Source organism: Temnothorax longispinosus, chromosome 3, assembly GCF_030848805.1.
Source record: "Temnothorax longispinosus isolate EJ_2023e chromosome 3, Tlon_JGU_v1, whole genome shotgun sequence".
NCBI lineage: Eukaryota > Metazoa > Arthropoda > Insecta > Hymenoptera > Formicidae > Temnothorax > Temnothorax longispinosus.
The window spans coordinates 15079650-15101619 of record NC_092360.1 but is presented as its reverse complement, the minus strand read 5'-3'; the positions used below and the strand labels follow the sequence as shown (position 1 = coordinate 15101619).

The 21970-nt window shown below is 34.3% G+C and overlaps 2 protein-coding genes across 5 annotated transcripts in view; both read right to left on the bottom strand.

The window, feature by feature from the left end:
* Positions 1-21970, bottom strand: part of Slo2 (slowpoke 2) — a 310825-nt gene that overhangs the window by 200042 nt on the left and 88813 nt on the right. The window lies entirely within an intron of this gene.
* On the bottom strand, positions 19056-21144 carry LOC139810511 (moesin/ezrin/radixin homolog 1-like). The gene is made up of 3 exons (XM_071774118.1): positions 20655-21144; positions 20379-20483; positions 19056-19274 (listed from the first exon to the last, which is right to left on the bottom strand). The coding sequence occupies exons 1-3, from the start codon at positions 20808-20810 to the stop codon at positions 19215-19217; spliced, it is 321 nt and encodes a 106-aa protein (XP_071630219.1). The 5' UTR covers positions 20811-21144; the 3' UTR covers positions 19056-19214.

Below are 21970 nucleotides of genomic sequence, written 5' to 3'. Positions count from 1 at the left end.
TTTATTATAGTCATATATATATTTTTTAAATTATTATTTTTGTAATAATCTAATAATTAATTGTAAGGTATAGAAGTGGTCATGTGTAAAATACACATGCCTAAGAGAAACTGGCATTATAAACTATACATAACAATTTAAAGCAAATTTTAATCTATTATTCCGTCCGTATAAGAGGAATTCTGAGAAATTTTATTAAAAAAGACTTTTACGGAAAATGTTTACTTTATTTTATTATTAAAGTATTTTTAATTTTACTTTTAAACAAACTAAAGAATGAATAATTATTATATAATTGTTCTAGATAATTAGCAGAAATTAATTATGTTCTTAATAAATTTAGAATCATTGTCTCTCTTTTCTTGGAATATAAGTACAAAGATCTAATTAAGTTAATTTTAATTATTAAATTTTTAATAATCAAAGCACAAACGTTTTGATAAATGTATTCTTAATAACGTAAATATAAGCAAGTAAAGAAATAAATTTAGTAAATCGGTTTTCTAGGTGCGACATACTGTATTTACAAAATTTAAAAAAATATTATGAATATAAGATCGGAATCACTTAGACTGAAATTCATGTGCAATTTATCTTTGCAGTATGAGAGATGTATATTTGAAAATTTAACGAGAAAACCATGTATAGCTGCAATGCGCATTGCGGTACATAAGAAGCAATTGGTATAATCTTATAAGTTCTAAAGAGGCATCGGTTTTTTAATTCACTCTTTTTAACATCAACAATTGAAAATTAAGTAAAAGAATTAAAAAATTATAAGAAAGATTTACTTCATATACTTGATATACTAAAAATATACTTTAATACTAAAATATACTTTATTATATTGTACTATATTAATTATATAAAAATATACTTTATTTATTATCGGTTAAAAAAAAGAGAAAACGGAACCATACTTGTTCTCCCGACTTTCCTACACATTATTCTTCCTTTGCCGCAATGCAGAAGTGTACGTCGTTAATACTGCAGTAGGAAAACTATCACACGCAACGTCAATTTTTTCTACATTCTTTCTCAATGATAGTATTTTCATAAGAATATAGATTCTGCACGACACGTCTTTATATTCTGACGTCACCATATTAGCACGTCACTATATTTTGTTATTAAAACATCTCAAACGATTCATATACATAAATTATTATAATATTGGAATTTGATGTACCCTTTACAATCTCAATTTTTTATAATAAAAGGTAAAGTAAGACTATTTATTACTATACTTCAATTGCATAAATATCAAGTGAGAAAAGTATAAAGTGGACAATGGCCATTTATATATACATTTAGTTTTACCTTATATAATATTTAATTTTATTACCGTTTCAAATTCCATATTTTATTTTAATAGCTATAACGGAGTCTGTACATTGTTAATATATGTACTATGTAATCTCTATTTAATATTTCTATTATTAATAAAATATTGTTTACTCGAAGCATTACTGCCTATGTTTATCTGCTTCCCTTATCTAGTCAAAATATCCACGATGCAATAAGATATGGCTAAAGTGCGCTCGTCAGGGAATACGTGGCATATTTTTAACGAAGTATATACGACAAGGACTCTCTAAGCTTACCGCTAAATCTTGACTCGGAAAGTTACGTATACGAAAATACGGTGTAGTATAAGGCAAATCTCCAAAATAATATCCCTTCACGTATTTGTATCTCTCGCTAATGCATGACATAAAATAATCATGACAACATAAGACGAAGATTTCAGTTTTCAACTCGCGCAGTTTGAATAACGCTTAACATCCAACAAACATAATGCATCCGATAACTCTATATGTTTTAAATATATTTTTTATTATATAGTTATAAGTAAAATAAATTTTTAATATGTTAATTATTAATTTATATATATATATATATATATATACATATATATATTGTATTATTTATTATGTTTTTTTAATTTGTGATTAACTTTGTTTTTAAAAGAATTTTAAATAAATTCGCGTTATTTAAAGCTTTACATAATAGTAGGTATATCTTTTAAGTAGATATCCAAAATTATAACTTTGCTTATAGCAAATTTGAATCTACCTAAATTTTATGTTATTTTATTATTCGAGAAATGTAGAAGACAGAAAATTCCGTATATTAAAATATTAGTCATTCAACATATTAAAGAACTATTTAACATTTTTGTTAATCAATTTTGGCGCAAAGAAATATAGATAGATATAACTTAAAATATATCAATTTACAAACTTCGTCAAGCATTGTATGCATCTCATGTAGCATGCATGGCAAACATACAGAGACAATCGAGAATGTCACTTGACTAATTAGAAATTAATTAACGTGCTTGGATGCATGCGCGTCATGCTATGTCAATGTGAAACATCGGCACTTACACTCAAGACATTTCGTGCAATGCAACAAGTACAACACACACACTCCCTGTTGAACGTGGCTGTGCACAGTACCTGGCAATCGTTTTCGCACTTAACACTCCGAGTCGCTCTAGCACGTCGAAATTAGGGGCTTCCCCTCAAAGTAGTCACCTCGATGTTACGTGCCGGCGTGTAATGACGGAGATTCAGACAGCCATTATTTTAAGTCGGGATATTGATTAAAAATATGATTGCGGAAATATGCAAATTTAAATGTTTTTGTAAATATCTACAAAATATCTTAGTTTTGCAATTTTTTCCACAGCTCCTTATGTCCGCTCAAAGTAATTGACTATAGTTTTATAATACTTTTTCTAGAGAATGGCCCCAAGGACAGTTAAATAGGTAAAGTTGTGGCTCTAATCCACAAATTGGTTGAATTAATTTCCGGATTGACTCCATACGAATGACGTGTTGTCAAAAAATATGGTCTCTTTCTTTTGGTCCACTCGTATATCCAGCGACGAGATACAAACAAGTTGATTTCAATGTTACGAATGATGCAATTTCTTCATGATTCTGAGACGTTCGTGCCTTCTTTCGTTGGTTCTTAGAGTACATAAATAGCTTAAACCAACTCCGTGTAAAAGATAACTGTAATAAAGAAAAGCAACAACATTTTAAATGTTATTAAGATTAAGATATTAATCTTGGAAATGGCGTTTATTAAACGATATAACTTATTTCTTTCTTATTGAACACTTCTTGAATTTCTTTTATTAAACGCTATAAATGAAAGCGATATAAATTATAAATTGTTTATCAAATTGTATAATGTTATTGATAAAATTAGCTAAATTACTTTTATAAAATACTTTTATAATTTTATAATTTTTTAATGCAATTTTTTTGTTTTTTTTTTGTAAATTTAATATACACAGAAAAAAAATGAAGTTGCTTCAATTAAACGTCGACGCCACGGGCTGCCACAAACATAAATAGTTAATTCAATTGGATATTATTGAACCAACTATTTAAATTATTAAAACAATTATCTAATGTCTTTTATTCATTAATATTGATGTTGCATCAATAGATTTTATCTCAAATAAGGTACTTTTTCTTCGCCAGTGAATAATACAATTAAACAACTCCTTTGCTTCGACTGAACTGGCAATATTTATTAATTTAACAAGCACAACGCGTTTCAACCGAGATTCTGGTCCTTTTCAAGTGCGTACAATACAATTGACCGCTTGCAAAACACTTCATTGTACAACTGTGGCAGCAATGTCTACGAGTCTATACGAACTAAAATACAAAGAAAGTATAATAATTACTAAACAAAGTAAAATACAAAAAAGTATAATAAGAAAAACAGTAATAAAAAAGAGCACAACTTACATGTTTTGTAAGTCAAATGGTGATAAAAGATAGACGAGTCATATTAACAAATGTAATGTTCGGTGGTGCGTTCACATTAGATGACAACGAACGACTGACAATGAGTGAGAAACAAAGGCAGAGGTAACCAAAAAGTGCTTACATTAAAATTATTATTTTGTCGTATATAATGGGAAGGTTATCGGTGTCCTTCTGCAAATTAATAGTGTTATTGTTTTTTTTTTATAAACACCATTTCGGCTATTTCTCTTTTTTTGAAGTGTTTCTCGCTATGTAAAACTTTGGAACTAGACCAATTAAAATTGTGATTGCAAGAGGTCAATGCTTGCTAACCACCGAATGATTGCTGGGATGCTTTTTAATATCAGCACAATGTTCTTTGATTCTAGTCTCAAAATTTCTTTTGGTTTGTCCGATGTAACAAGCCTCACAATTAAGACAGTCAATCTCATATACCAGCTCCATGCGTTTAACGTTTTCAAGCCTATCTTTACCTCTCTTAATAATACGGTCGAGTTTTTTAGGAACAGTATAGACCACATCGAACCCTTTGTTTCTCAGGGCCTTACTAATATTCTCGCTACAATTTTATCTCAACTCACACTGATGCTGTTGATACAACATCATTTTTTTCCGTGTAGTGTTATCAATAAAAAAAAGCGGTAGGGAAGACCGGGGCAAAGTCGTCACCTGGGCAAAGTCGTCATTGCAATTATCTCGAAATCTGTATGTTGTGTGAACTCGCCATTAATACTGTAAACGCGGCTTATGGAGTCTACGTGACCAACGGAGTTTAGTGAGGTTATGTACCATGTTGTAATTTTTATCGAGGCAAACGTGTTTTCGGAGGTCAAAAGTAAAATTTTTTGCGCGTCGAAAATTTGTATAATATCTTAAATATTATTGTGTCTCCGAATCTCAAAGTAAGTGATTCTAAAGAGTAATGCATGCTGAACACGAATCCAGTAAAGTTTTTTTATTTTTATTGATTTCTAATATTTTATGAGCGACCAAACTTGAAACTTGTGTCCGGGGCGAACTCGTTACCAAGCCATATCATGCAGGTTTTGAGCGAAAATCAAAGTCAAAGACGCAGCAGTGATCGGATTCCGGCGTGGACTTGGATAATATGTGCTGCGTGTACTCAGAGATGACAGAATAGAGCTGACGAAAAACGTGCGAGCGTAGGGCACATAAGTGTGTGCGCTTTTCTTGTAATTATTTTTCGCCATCGTGTTTTTAATTAATGTTTTCATTTTTCTATTAAAAAATAATTAATAAAATGTAGGTATCCTATCATTTTTCATGATCAAATTTATGATTTTTCATTTAAAATTCAGTCCGAGAATGGAGTAACAACTCCGCCCCAGCAAATTTGACATTTTAATTTTTGCACCTTTGTCGTTTTTACTCTATACCAGTTGAACAAAGCAACGTAGACCAAAAATGTCCTAATAAATTTTGTAGCCAAGAGTTTACTCATTACAACAGTATACCACATTTTACTAAAATTATTTGTTTTGTTGTTAAAAATCGGCTCCAAAAAAACAGTGACGACTTCGCTTCGGTCTCCCCTACTATGTTAAAAGGATATTTGAAAGCGATAATTGTACATCAAAAATATTTATTTTAATCGTACCTACTTATCATCTATTTTTTATCAATGTTTATCAAAGACATTGAATAAAATAAATAATAAAACAGATTCTTTTTAAAATAAATTCTTTTTCGAAGTACAGATCAATATAATGGAACAAAAAAATAAGTCTTTAATTCAAGCTTTAATTTAAAATATTACGTTCGTACTGAGCATCTCTTCGAGTTAAAGTGGCAAATGTTACGAGCCACTGCCAATGCGGTTTCCAGATGCACTTAACATTGATGCAAGTAGCTGTCTACGTCAAAGGGCAGATAGCTCGAATGCAGTTAAGATGATATGGCATAAGTTAAGTAAATACTTGGAGAGCTTGGCAAAGTACCCCGTTTATTACAGTACACCTAATTCAACGGAAACAGTGACGGTCCATTGCGCTTTATTTTATTATTTGCAAAATAAAAATAATTTGGTAAATTTTATATGTGATTAAAATATGAGCAATTTATAATAGTTGTAAAAATTCTAATATAGTATTATTTTAGTAGTCAATTATTAATTTACAAATTAGCTATTAAATATTGACAACTGTATTGAGGGAGAGAGCAAGTGAGGGGGGAGAGCGGATAGAGTGTGTGAGAGAGAGAGAGAGAGAGAGAGAGAGAGAGAGAGATTCATCACATAAATAATTTCATTAAATTTGGTTTTATGGAATTTTTTATCATCCAGTAATTTATATTTATGTACGTAGGTATGTCATAATTAATTGGAAAAATTGTTTTAGGAGCACATTGTTAAGTTGTTTATAATTGTTTAATTATGTTGATAAATTTCAAGAACAATTATATTTTGTCTTTAAAAGCAAAATTATGCTTCAATTACATAAGTATATGGTCTCTGTGATATACTGGAAAATTCGATCACGTAGAACGTAATCTCTTGCAAAATTTCATTTTAAAGCCGAGCTTGTCAAAGAAACTAATTTGCTTGAGGAAATTGTAATCAATTGTTCGAAATTGCTGATATCCAGATCTGTTCCTTAAGGTAAGCTTTAGAAACTAAATCAATGAAGTAATACAATTGAGTATCAGGCTGAATATCAGGTTAAATGTATAATTAAAAAATTTAATTGTTGCTACTTTTATGTTAATTTAAAGTAAAATATTATTTGTATAAGTACAATATAAAATATTTTATAGAATAAAATTTCTAAATTTCAAAAAGCATAACAAGAATTGATAAATTTGAAATTCTGTAGGTATATTAAAATTCTCATAGATTCTATCTATTTAAAGATTTTAACTTGAGTTTAGAGAACTGGAATTCTATTTTCGTACTCTAAGCAAAAGCTTTATTATATGATGTCGTGACTAAAGCAGCAAACTCAACCGGCGTTTATATATTGTTACCATAACAATTTAATCACAACAAGCAATAAGATTTTGTAACGCTTTTCACGCATTAAAAAACTTACTTTGTCATCAAAGAAATTCGTGGGGTTGTAGCCGGACAAACAAAACTCGATAAAGAGAAACCATATGACGGAAGTTCTATATGAGTTCTTTTATTATTTGTTTTTCTCGTTAGTATCCTTTGAAGTACTTCATACGATGTGTAAAGTTGTATTTTATAAAAGTTCATATTTGCTAAAGTATTGATCGATATGTGTAAAGTAACACAGATGTGCAGTAGTGTCACTGCAAGATATTTTACGAGAATTTGACATCTTGTTTCACCTGCATGTTCTATCGGAGCAAAAAAAATCTTCCTACAATATCAAAGGGACCCATATTTACTTGTTTATCACTCAAAATATATTATAATTTAACAAAATAATTTCTATTAAAATCTAATTTAATATGATATTTCATATCTTGGAAAGAAATTTTTCATGTATAAATTATATATAAAATATGTCCATACATGATTTCTTCCTCATGTATAATCTCTGATCGTATATATAAGAAAAATAATAAAAAATGTAATTGAAAAATAATTTGTAAAATAGCATTTGCATTGTTTTTTTTATAAAGAGTAAAATTGCAATTAGATTATACAATATTCTAATATAATCATATTTTATATACACTTGTTACACTTTATCTATATATAATTATATATGTATAGTAAATTTTTTTTATTTCTTCAAATTTTAGTTTTTTGTACGAGAAACAATGCAAAAATTATCCTTTTACTAATTTTTTAATTCTTCTTCTTTTATTTTTATTGTATAAATGCAAACAGAGATTATACAAAAGAAGAAAACATATATGAACATATTTTATACATAATTAAATATGAAAAATTTATTCCTTGAATATAATAAAAAAAATGCAAAGAGTGACTTAATAATTTCGGTATTTCTATAAAAAATATATTAGTATTAGATAACATAATAATAATTATACAGTTCTGAGTCTTATTTTGCTCTCAGGTTTTGCAATATTATAAGCAGATTCCAAATAGTAAGTTGTTGTCATTTTGGTCAAATAATAATTAATAATGTTAGCTTGCTATCTGGGATGAAAGCATATAAACTGAAAAAATATAGAAATATTAAAAATTAGAAATTTAAATATATTTATAATATTGTTAAACTTAAGTTATTAAACTTAATGTATTACTTAAGGATATGTAAACAAAGCAATTACTTATATTTTAACTTTAATAGCATTTACAATATTTGAAAAAACGGAAGAAATGCGTAGATAAAGTAATAATAATATAACTTATTTCAGTATGCAGAAACACATTCTTTTTTACAGATCAGGATGTATAAAAAAATATATATTGCGTTTGTTTAAAAAAATATTAATAATTGCCATAGTATAAGTAATTAAAAATAAAAAATTTTTATACATTTATATATATATATATATATAAATTCTTATATTATTTAATTAATAAAAGTTTGTAAAAGCTTTTTACTTGTTTAAATTTAAAACAGAATTTTAAAGTCAATTTACAAGTTTCAAAAAGAACGTTACAAAAAAACGTACGTTATAAAATTCTAATGTATTATACATAAATGTAATAATATTATTACATTATTTATATATGATAAACCAGCTAAACTAAAAATTTTCTCTTTTTGTTTATGGTTTATAAGTGTAGTATAATTAAAATATATACTTTTGTTTTACATTTAAAGCTTGTTATTCTAAAAAAGTATTTAAATTAAATTTTGTTTTTACGTATATTTTATGCAGAATAGGTTTTGTATTTTTCCTATCACATACATCAATAATAATTAAAAAAAAGTTTAATTGTAAGATTAAACGAACTTACCAAGTGAAGTTCGATCTTAATTATGCCCTATGTCTCGTCCGGATGGAATAATTATGTAGTCGTGCTCCTGCATGCGCCTAGACAACAGCGTTTAAAGCATTGCCCTAAAATGCAAAAAGCAAGCGCGCGCCTGCGCCTTTTCAGCGCCCTCCGCGCGGCCCGCGCCTCTGGGCGCCACGCGCGCCCGTTCTTCATAAGTTCAAAGAAGACAAATCGCGAAATATCAGGGAGGGAAGAAACACTAAAAGGGTGGGCGTCCATCCGGACGAGACATAGGGCATAATTAAGATCGAACTTCACTTGGTAAGTTCGTTTAATCTTACAATTATGCCATATTGTCTCGTCCGGATGGAATAATTATGTAGTTGTTCAAATTATGTTCGCGATTTGTTAGCCAAATATTGAAACATAGCAAGAATATTATTCACATTCTAATGTTGATGACGTAAAATGGGCAACGCATAAATATATAAAAAATAATTAATAATTAATAAGTCTGTTACATTAGGATGCCGTAACCCAGCGAGAAATGACGTGTCTATAGACGTCGGTTAGATGTCGAAACGACATCAGCATTCTGGCTGGAAAGTAACAATTGTTTTTTTTTTTTTTTTTTTTTTTTTTTTTTTTTTTATTAAGTTATGCGCTAGAGGATATAAATTAGACCATTGTGATAGAAAGACCGCGGTACTGAAATCCTCTGGATTAATGGCCTATTGTAAAGGATTGCGAAAAAATGATGGGATTCACTGGTCCAACCTGCCGCGTACCTGATTCGGTCGAGCGAAAATCCCCCTTTTAGCAACTTTTAATGTTGACGCGTGATGCGTATTGTGAGCTGAGAAAATAGTAGTATCTATTCCACATTTATCTATACGCTCTGTCGAAACCAACTGCTTGTAGTTTAAGCCGTGATAGCTTTATATGGCCTAGCAAGAGAGATAAAAAAAAAGGAAATCACATTCCGATGGCCATGGATCCTTAGTTCTATTTATGTAATATTCTGTTAGGCAAATGATACAAAGATTCTCGTGGTCCTGGAGACGAGAAGGACAGAGAGGGGGTTGAGCACGGTCCGGTACTGTCTTGATTCGATCAGGAATCCGCAATATCAATTTATCATTAATAGAGATCTGAGAAATTCGAAGGGAAGAGAGTGTAAATACACGCTGACCCGCAGCGAGAACAAAAAGTAGAATAAGTTTCTTGGTAACGACAATCAAAGGACGTAAATATGGATAAATAGAAGATCATTTGACGATCACCGGAGCCGGATTCTAGACGTGGTCATAACGAGACTGCGGCGAATTGTGCGCTGCAACACCTTTGCAAAGACGCTTAACCGCCGGACGTTAGCCGATTTCGTTCTGCGAAATTAACTCGTATTTAGACTGGAATAAGCGGCGGAGAGGCTAAGTTTCTGAGCTAGAGAATCTAGCGCTTGAGGAATCGTTGGAGAATACAGAGATAGCTGATGGTGATAACAGACATCTCACCAGAGGTGGCGAGGGCGAGAGTATTGCTTGATAGTTGACTGTAGCATCGTTGGTATGGCTACTGATGGTATTAGGCCCTGAGAGATTCTCTGATACCTTCCCGGCTATTAGGGAGGGAGTGTTCCACGCTGGATATTGGTTTCTGAAAGGTAGAGAAAGCAGAGAGTAACTGAGAGGAAGAATTAACAGGTTAGATATCAAGGGGTGTTGAAACAATGGAAAGCATGTTTGGGGAAACCACCCTGGCGTCACCAAAGTTTCCGTTGCGCCCTCGTCCATTATCTTTTTCAATACGCGTTTTAACCAGCAAAAGAGTGTAAACGCGTAGAAATTCAGTCTTTCCTCTGAGAGAGTGCGCGCATATATTGTTATAGGTCCCGGATCTAGGGACCCTGAAACAGAGGAATCGCATTTGGTATTAAGTAGAGACGTAACAAAGGTCCACATTGAGTGGACCAAAAGTCCTGGCCACTCGCTGAGAATTATCGATAGGTGGGGGCCCCTCAGTAACTGCGATTCGAGATTCAGCGTTAGATGAAATTCTCACTAGAGAAAATATATAAAGCAAAAAACTAAAGTATTTTGACTTTCGTACTAACGCCAAACTTGTCTTGAAATTTCAGAATGATGTGGTGACTGAATAATGATAAGCTTATTGATGTAAGCTAAAGTGGTTGCGTTGACAAAACGAAGCAAAATGTCGCAATTGCGGAGATCCGCTGCGAAGCCGCAAAGGGTGTAGAAAACTGCTTTAAGTTCAGCTGCGATACCATGAGGAGCTCCCTCGTCTACCGGCGACCAGCCGTGTGTACGCAACTCGCCGCACGAAGTTCCCCAATCGTTCAAAGAAGCATCTGAAAAAATTTCTCGAATGAATTTGCTGGAACCAATCTGAATAGATTGACTGGGGCTTAAAAAGACATTGATCTACCCTGCAAGGTCTGATAGGAGATATGATGAATTCGAGTGCTTAAAGTTCTGACATGGCAGACTACTTTCGGCTGCTACGGCCGCGATCACGTTACACAATCGCGTAAATTGTTCTGCTATTACATTTCGTAATTGAACTTGAAATCGCATGTTATTTCACGTATGGTAATCCCCGTGAATAAATTCACATGTTACGTATGTACTACGTATGGTGGAATCTCCCTATTAGTTATCGAAAAAATTATCGGTGCTCATATTGTGTATAAAAGTCCTTGTGTGTTGTTAAATTATAATAATTTTTCCCGACGGCAAGTAGGTATCGAGATATCTTGACCGGCGGCATTGGAACGAGTCCTAAAAATTTACAGTTATTCGATAATTGTAAATAAGACCTGGAATAGTTTTGGTAGCAGAGCCTGGTTTGGAACCAGCAAGTACGCGTCCTCCAGATCTACAGTGGCCATTAGTCATCCCGGTAACATGAGGCGAACTACTGTCCGCCAATCCTCCAATTTAAAATGCGGCGGCTCATTAAACGTGATTAATTCACGTAAAATTATTATAAAGTCGCTTACCGCTTGATGGTTCAAAGAGTATATTTAATTCTGCGCGTATATTCGCTGCGCGTTTGCTCCAAGCAACCTACTACTCTCTCAGCTGGTTATTCAACTGGTTATCCATTCACGTGGTATACTGGCGCCTTGCTGCTCGATAAAGCCTCAATGAGTCTGACGCTACTTTTTCTATAAGAAAGAACGAGGATAAGGTTTGTTCAGCGTAGAGTTCGACCGCCTAGATGGCTCTTTTACGCAAGAGGCATTTAACCTCTAAATCAAGGAATTTTGCGGTGGCCTGCGAAAGTTCCATTTCTCTCAAGGCGGCTCTCGATGGAGGCAAAATGTAATAAGAGGGTGATAACCTCGTGTAGCTGTGGAGGCGCTCGGCGGTACTTACGGTGTCTAACGATAGTGTTGTAGCCGGGACCGAGAGTGAGGACGATGGCTCGGTAAAGAGTCCGAGTTTAGGGAGCCCTTAATGGAAAAACCAGGAGCTTTCCGGTTTCTCGGAAGCTGCGGTTTAGAGAATGAAAACAGCGCTGCGGCGCCTGCTGACGGACAGGCTGTAGGGTCCCTTTACTCACCAGGGCTGAGGAATTAGAAATCTCGCGCCCTATCTTTTCATATGCCCGTGCTGCTTTAAGGGTCTCCCTGATGTCTCCACGGCCTTTTTACCTATGGAATGTTAATAGTAGGGGAGCCTAATGGGGGATTTGGTGATTTACTCGAGCGCGACAGATTAACATATAGGGGGATACCTTGCACCCTGTTGAGTACCTCCACTATATATAAGCCCTTAATATAGGATCGCGCGTCTAGGGCAGCCGATCAGAATAGTAAAAAAAAATCGATCGTTAGAAATACTCGAGCGCGTCAGATTAAGGTAAGGTGGGTTAATAACATGCAGAAAAGTGTGCATTTCAATAATCTGACGATTTGAGCGTGACGTAAGGGAGTGGGAGAGTCACAAACTAGCAAAAAAAAAACCTCACCTTGACATTCTCGAGCGCGGTCGAATTTTTTTTTATTTTGAAGGAAATAATTTAAGAATAACGGAAAAAATATAATCTGCCGATTTCCACAAGCCGAAGTAGCACAAATCGTCAGAAAAGTTTAGTGCGTGCAGCTGCAGTGAAGCAGAAGAGGTGAAAAGAAGCTACAATTATAAAAAAAAAATTAATTTTTTTACATAAAAAATATCTATCACATTTCAAATTCGCCTTTTCTTATTCAGAAATTCTTTTTCTAGCATTCTTTAAGTCCTTAAAGTCCTTCTGTACCATTTAAAAATTACCAAATTTGCGGCGACGAAATTAAGTATTCCTATTTAATTAATAATTATTTCATATTTTTTTTCTCATTTGCACTACTTTTAGCTTTAATTTGCGTTTTGGTTCATTAAGCTTCGTCAATTTGTTCGTGAGTTATGATTTTTTAAGTAAAACGAGTCGTAACGTGTGTTTGTCAACATATAATTGTTGTAAAAAAATATTTAAATAAATGATTTCCAAATGTTCTTTACATTGATTTTTAGTCGAAGGTACAAAGATATTATAATAATTTTTGGGGAATTTTTCAAAGCTATTAACATTATAAAAAACACGTGAAACTCGAAAGTGCATGGTTGGAGGATTATTGGGGCGAAAAAAACGTTGGAGTGAATAGGGTTATAATTGAAAGAAATAGATTTTTTTATTTGCATTCTATTTTCCATGCATTTTACTTGTCACACTTAGTAATTTAAAAAAAAAATTTTTTTTTTAATTTGTCAGATTAAGAAAATCCCTCCAAATAATCGTCAGATTATGGGTCAGCGCGACTAGGACATCAAGCTGAATCACCTGTATAATAATCTGACGCGCTCGAGTATTTCAAAATGGCGATTTTTTTTGCATTATCAAGAAGCCGCCATGAGCTTGCGTCATGTCCGAATCGTCAGTCTTTTGAATGGGAGCTTCTTTCGGGTTCACTTAACATCCCCTCCGAATATCTGACGCGCTCGAATAAATTTTCTTTTTCCCGTTTTTAACCGTTCCGTACAGCCACCCTCACCATGCAAACCGGCAGATTAACATACCTCCAATATCAGAGACACGTGGGGCATATACACTATCAATATCTGACGCGCTCGAATATTTTCATGTGACTATTTTTTTTTACATTTTTGAAAACCTGTAGACGCTTCCCCCACCGGTGAAAGGGTATTATATAACCTTTTTTTCTTTCTACCATCTAATCTTCAAAATCCAATAGGTTCCTACGACGCTCGAGTAAATCGCCATTTAGCCCTCTGGGCTCCCCTACTATAAAGGAAGACTTGGTAAAACGCTTCTAGCTAGGAAGAAACAGTGTGTGTATGCCCTCTGAAGAATATAAGGCCGGTCGGTGAGCCGATGGGCGTCTATGCGCCAAGGAAGTCGGGGGGCGAATGTGCACCACTGCCGATGGCGTCCCTGCGCCTTGGAGTCGACGAGCGACTGTGAGTCATTACCGAGGGTGTCCGTGCGCCTTAGATTAGGCGAGCGTCCGAGCACTACTGCCGGCGGCGTCTGGCGCCCGAGGAAATCTGCATCGTTCTTAAGGTCGCGCAGGATTTCCGGTTGTAGCAGGTTTGGCCTGCCAGAGCCGAGGGCATTGAGGCAGGCAACCACTTGAGTGATAGATATTCTTCTTGTTAACAGCAAAAGATACATACCAAGAGCTGTAGAGAGATGTCGCCGACGTTAATGGGCATAGGCCACTGTAACGGAGAAGGCGAGACAGAAGAAAAAAATCGGTTATGCCCTCTCTTTGCCACGGGATGTGGGTCGACAAGAGGACATACCTGGTACGTCGCCGACGTTAATGGGCACTGGCCACTGCAACGGAAAAGGCAAAGCAGAAGGGAACAGTCGGTTATGTCCTCTCTTTGCCACGGAATGTGGGTCGACAAGAGGACATACCTGGTACAACGCCCCGGCCGCTTATGCGACCGTCTGTCCTTCAGTGCTTGCTAATTTCTCGAAGGCAGGTGTTGCCTGGAGACCAAAATTAAAACCTCGTATACGGGCGAAGCGCCCCGTTGCGGGCGACCTAACCTCTTGGGCAGGGTCTTGGAGGTTATGCGTCAGTCCGGTAGGCGATAAGTCTACAAGTATGCTCAGGAATCTGAGAACAGCTGTTCCTGGAAAAAGAGCCTCGAGCGGGTGAGTCCCTCGATGTCTGCTTGCTGTCCGCAAAATGACTGCACGATGTATCCCTTACGTCGCAAGAAATCTCGGGATCGTCTCACGGGAGAATAGGCTTGCAAAACGGTGCTTACGATAAATTATGTCTCCTCTCGAGTGTTTCGAGGGAGAGCTACCCTTTCGATCCTTATGTTCGGCATCCAAAACGATGAAAATCCTGAAGATAGGAAAAGTGCTTGTTGTCCGGACAAACGAACAGAACCCAATGAAGAACGGGCGCGCGCGGCGCCCAGAGGCGCGGGCCGCGCGGAGGGCGCTGAAAAGGCGCAGGCGCGCGCTTGCTTTTTGCATTTTAGGGCAATGCTTTAAACGCTGTTGTCTAGGCGCATGCAGGAGCACGACTACATAATTATTCCATCCGGACGAGACAATATGGCATAATCACATAATTGCAAGCAAATTTATTTTTTACTTGGGAAAAGGGGTTGTAGTTTCAAATATCAAGTGAATCATATTTTATCTAATAAAATCTGATCGTTCCCTATTGAAATAGGTTACATGATAGTTATTTCATATAAAAATTTCCAATATTTACTTTTCTTTAGTGATGGAAAAAAATTGTTCAAAAATAGACTTTTGTAATATTGACTTCCTATTTTAATTTATATTATTATTTTAAGACACAAAATTTTAGATTTTTTGTAACTTCATAAAGAGTTATTATAAGAAAATTAGGTTTTTTATTAGATAACTACTTTCGTAAATTTCGCAAGAAAATTAGAACAATGGCTATTTTGTACTGTACATATTTAACAATTCATTGGATTAATGTAAAAGTTTAATAATTATCTGTTTAGATTAGATAAAATCTTCTATATAAAGTAACAGATTAATGCTCTCTGTATCAAAGAGTTAAAATATTCCACGTTCGTGGAATATTTCCAAGAAACGAGTAATATCTCTGCGATATCATATAATTGACTTTCCTCGTTGTCACTTTTTGAAAGGAAATAGTGAAATAGCTAGACACGACGAAAATTAACCACGAAGCCAGGTATGTAAAAATAGTGGCTATCTGTTTTCTGCTATATTTTCGGTAGGGAACATTTAATACCGTGGGCCATTTTGATTGGTTAGATTACAACAAAAAAAGAAGCATCGAGAGAGAGAGAGAGAGAGAGAGAGAGAGAGAGAGAGAGAGATATTTAGAATACAAAAGATGAGAGTAATACTCCGCAGGCAATATTTTTAGATCCTAATGAAGGTTCGTAAATAAATAATCGGAGGACACAAAGAGGAAGAAGAAGAATGGCAAAAAACTAATCCTCGAATTCAGTGTCTGTGAAGTTGGCATATCATTTTCCAGCAGATCAAAAATAAAAGGCAGTTCTTGTCGCATGCAGTCGAGTTCTATAGTTCCTGATACTTTTTAATAATAGTTCTGTTGATTTTGCCAAAAAAAGTCCATTGAAAAAATTATCTGCTAATTTTCCAAAATCTCGGAGTTCCGGTTTATTTAAAATATTTTTCGAATAGTTCTGAGCATACTGAAGCATTTTCTAAAAAGTTCTCGACATTAGCAATGTTGTACGATTGTTTAAAAAATTAATACCGCCCAAAAACCGAGTACTTAGAGAGAATAGTGTGATATGCTGTACGAAATGTCGCAGTTCCGGTTTATCTAAAATATTTCTCGAATAGTTCTGAACATACTAAAGCATTTTCCAAAGAGTTCCCGACCCTGGCAATGTCGTATGATTGTTTAAAAAATTAACACCGCTCGAAAACCGAGTATTTAGAGAGAATAGGGTGATATGCTGTACGAAATGTCGCAGTTCCGGTTTATCTAAAATATTTCTCGAATAGTTCTGAACATACTAAAGCATTTTCCAAAGAGTTCCCGACCCTGGCAATGTCGTATGATTGTTTAAAAAATTAATACCGCTCGAAAACCGAGTATTTAGAGAGAATAGGGTAATATGCTGTACGAAATGTCGCAGTTCCGGTTTATCTAAAATATTTCTCGAATAGTTCTGAACATACTAAAGCATTTTCCAAAGAGTTCCCGACCCTGGCAATGTCGTATGATTGTTTAAAAAATTAATACCGTTCGAAAACCGAATATTTAGAGAAAATAGGGTGATATGCTGTACGAAATATCGCAGTTCCGGTTTATCTAAAATATTTCTCGAATAGTTCTGAACATACTAAAGCATTTTCCAAAGAGTTCCCGACCTTGGCAATGTCGTATGATTGTTTAAAAAATTAATACCGTTCGAAAACCGAATATTTAGAGAAAATAGGGTGATATGCTGTACGAAATATCGCAGTTCCGGTTTATCTAAAATATTTTTCGAATAGTTCTGAACATACTAAAGCATTTTCTAAAGAGTTCCCGACCCTGGCAATGTCGTATGATTGTTTAAAAAATTAATACCGCTCGAAAACCGAGTATTTAGAGAGAATAGGGTGATATTCTGTACGAATGTCGCAGTTCCGGTTATCTAAAATATTTCTCGAATAGTTCTGAACATACTAAAGCATTTTCTAAAAAGTTCCCGACCCTGGCAATGTCGTATGATTGTTTAAAAAATTAATATCGCTTGAAAACCGAGTATTTAGAGAGAATAGGGTGATATGCTGTACGAAATGTCGCAGTTCCGGTTTATCTAAAATATTTCTCGAATAGTTCTGAACATACTAAAGCATTTTCTAAAAAGTTCCCGACCCTGGCAATGTCGTATGATTGTTTAAAAAATTAATATCGCTTGAAAACAATTTTAGACAAACCGGAACTGCGACATTTTGTACAGCATATCACACTATTCTCTCTAAGTACTCGGTTTTTGGGCGGTATTAATTTTTTAAACAATTGTACAACATTGCTAATGTCGAGAACTTTTTAGAAAATGCTTCAGTATGCTCAGAACTATTCGAAAAATATTTTAAATAAACCGGAACTCCGAGATTTTGGAAAATTAGCAGATAATTTTTTCAATGGACTTTTTTTGGCAAAATCAACAGAACTATTATTAAAAAGTATCAGGAACTATAGAACTCGACTGCATGCGACAAGAACTCTTTTTTATTTTTGATTTGCTAGAAAATGATCTGCTACGGGAAGTTAGCAGATCATTTTTTCGATCGACTGTTTTTGGGGTAAAATCACCAGAACTATTACTAAAAAGTATCAGGAACTATAGAACTCGACTGCATGCGACAAGAACTGCTTTTTATTTTTGATCTGCTGGAAAATGATATGCCAACTTCACAGACACGTGCACAACATACTATTGTTGTTATTGCTAATTTGTGAATAATTAAGAAATGAAAAATGGAAATTTTTGCCGATACTTGCTTACCACTACAAAATGCATGATATCAGTACAAAATTACCTTTTTCAAAAAAAGGTAAAAAAAGGCGCCAAGTACACGCGCAATGTGTATTGTAAATCCAAAAATCTTAAATGGTAGTAGCTTTATTTCTCCCTAACAAAATAATTCACAAAATTGCGTTACCTAACTCAACCCAAGTGATGTGTATTTTAAAAAAAGAGATGTAAAATCTTTAAATTGCGCCAATTGCAAAGAGAATATATTACACAATTTTTACATAAAATAAACACTTACTAATCCTTCTCCTTTCCCCGCAGATCCATCCGCATATCTGACTGCGACTTCTATTTTTTAACACCGGATGGTTCTTTTTAATTTCTTCTACTTCAAATATGCTCGGTTGGCTTCCCGGATTTTGGACGTAAATTGCGCATGCTATGTGCATGGCGGCATCTTCTTCCGCAAGCCACTTAATTCCTCGGCCTTTCTTCTAAAATAAACACTTACTAATCCTTCTCCTTTCCCCGCAGATCCATCCGCATATCTGACTGCGACTTCTATTTTTTAACACCGGATGGTTCTTTTTAATTTCTTCTACTTCAAATATGCTCGGTTGGCTTCCCGGATTTTGGACGTAAATTGCGCATGCTATGTGCATGGCGGCATCTTCTTCCGCAAGCCACTTAATTCCTCGGCCTTTCTTCTAAAATAAACACTTACTAATCCTTCTCCTTTCCCCGCAGATCCATCCGCGTATCTGACTGCGACTTCTATTTTTTAACACCGGATGGTTCTTTTTAATTTCTTCTACTTCAAATATGCTCGGTTGGCTTCCCGGATTTTGGACGTAAATTGCGCATGCTATGTGCATGGCGGCATCTTCTTCCGCAAGCCACTTAATTCCTCGGCCTTTCTTCTAAAATAACACTTACTAATCCTTCTCCTTTCCCCGCAGATCCATCCGCGTATCTGACTGCGACTTCTATTTTTTAACACCGGATGGTTCTTTTTAATTTCTTCTACTTCAAATATGCTCGGTTGGCTTCCCGGATTTTGGACGTAAATTGCGCATGCTATGTGCATGGCGGCATCTTCTTCCGCAAGCCACTTAATTCCTCGGCCTTTCTTCGTCCCTGGCGGAAAAAATTTCTATGAATAACTACAAAATTGAACTAGAAATAGAAATTTGTACATTTTTGTTGAAATATTTAATTTTTTGTAGAAATAGTTATTTTTTTATAGAAATATCTACGAAATAGTACCACAAATTACAATGTTCTCAAATCAAGATATTATTGCAAGTAGTATTTTATGAAAAACTACAATTTTATAAAAAATTAAAACATCTACTTGTAGAATACTACAATTATTTATAAATGACTATAGAAATCTACCACAATTTACGTATCGTAAAACTATGCAACTTAGAATCTAATTCAGTTTTTAGTTTCTCATAAAATACTACAACTGCGTACAAATACTAACAAATACTGATTTGTTTGTACAGCTAAAAAATTTATTACAATTATGAATTTAGAAAAATTTAGATCAAGATGCACTAAAAAAATACAAAAATTTACAAAAATGTTCCAATTCTAGCATTTTCATGTAGGATTTTGTAATATTTCTTAAATTCATGTAGAATTTAATAGATTCTGGCAATTATATTTTATAGTTTTTTGTAGTGCACTTTTACTTTTTTTTTAAATTTTGTAAAAATATTTCCGCCAGGGTACTCAGCAAACAAATACAAACGCCTCAGAAGTATTATTTATATCTACTTCGTATGTGTAAGATGTACATAATGGAATTTGCAATAATAGTTTTAATAAAATTATTAAATATTTATATTTGTCCCTTTCCTACGCAAAAACATGTATGTCTTTTGCACATACTAATTCCAGAAAAGGTTTTTAAATTAATTTCAAGCAAAAGCAAATAAAACAGTTTGTTTTCGCTTAGAATTAATTTAACGATCTTTTCTGGAATTAGTATGTACAAAAGGCAAATTATAAATTAATTAATATACAGTAAAAGGTACAATAACAGTTACACTGCAGTTATATTACAATAATGCTCTAAATTATATTATTGCTATATAAATGTTATATATTTATATTATATAACTGCAATACACACGAGTGGGAAATTACCACTAACGTGTACATAACCTGATACAATCGTGTTATATTGCGTGTTACATTTCGTTATATCAAGATAATATAACAGTAATATACCCGTGTTTGCTGGGTCGTGATCGTCTGCTGGATCGCAAACTCCAGCTCCGCGTCCATCGTCGTCACTCCGATGTTCATCGACTTCGGCATCGTGGCTGTTGTTTCCTGAAAAGAAATTTTTATGTTCAATTCCTCCACGGTAACAAAAATAAGAAAAGTCATAAGCAAGCTTTTACTGGAGCACAAAATCAATTACAATTTTTACAGAAAATGTTAGATTATTATTTGTCAGGCTTGAAAGTTTTTTCAACAAAAGAAAAAGACATCGGCTGTTACCTTGAGAAAGACGAGAAAGACGTTGCCCTTGTTGTCGGCGTACTGCTTCAGACTGAAGAACACGACGACTGGTCGTCGAGCAGCCTGGTTGAACAGCTGCTTCCCCGTGGTCGTCTGCTGGATCGCAAACTCCAGCTCCGCGTCCATCGTCGTCATCCGAGAGGAAAATCTAAGTCATACAAGTCATCATTAAATGCGACACATGCTCAATTCTATTGTTCTTTTCCGTTTACGAATGCTCCGCATCATATTCTCAATGACCTAGTTTACACCGATCTCTCGATACGCGTATCGAATAGTATATTTGAGCTGATCAGCCAATAATCAAACTAATTTACTAGTTATTTACTATTTAATACGCGTATCAAGTGATCGGTATAAACTATGTCAATGCTCCATAGTCTGCAGCTCGTTCGAGTTGCGTATTACACGTGCTCCAAAGTCGTATTTCTTCAAAAAGCAGCTCTTGGAGCACTGGTCTTTTTAATATAATAATATAATTAAATGCTACAAGTGCTACCTTTTGAGCATTTGTATGACATCCTGTAACAGAGGAATAAATAGATCAACGTTAGTGTTCCTTATATTTTCGGGTATGCTCTAACAGAATTTGGGATATCAGAATAGAGATATTCCAACTACAAAATTAAATATGACGGCCTCTGTACAAAGAAATGAGAAAAAATTGTTCATTTTTTATGTTTATAAATTTTTTCGGACTAAAATCGCGCAGAAATCTGGAATATCGCTCAACCATCGGTGCATAAAATTGTTGAAGTTCAACAGGAATTTTTTTTATATTCATGTTGATGACTTTTTCTTCCAAAATGGCGGCTAGAACGTAAAAATGTCCCCAAAATTAGAGTTTTTCGTTAATATCTCTTATTTATTATAATTTAAAGCTTATTACGAGTTCAGATAATAATTATCGAGTCTCATAACGATGGTTGACGATAAATGATTAATTTTCAAAATGGCGGGTTCGATATGGCGGCCTCAAAGTGGCTAAGACTCAGGCTGCGTTCCACTTATCGCTCACAACGCTCGCGAGCATCATTTCGCCCTTGTTTAAATTTGACAAACAACAAGGATGAAATGATTCCACGAGCGTTGCGAGCGATAAGTGGAACGCACCCTCAGTTATTTCTTGTATTTTTCGACGAATTTTGTATTTCTATGAACATCTTATAGGTAAAAATAAATGGAAGAAAAAGTCATCAACATGAATATAAAAAAAATTTCTGTTGAACTTCAACAATTTTATGCACCGATGGTTGAGCGATATTCCAGATTTCTGCGCGATTTCAGTCCGAAAA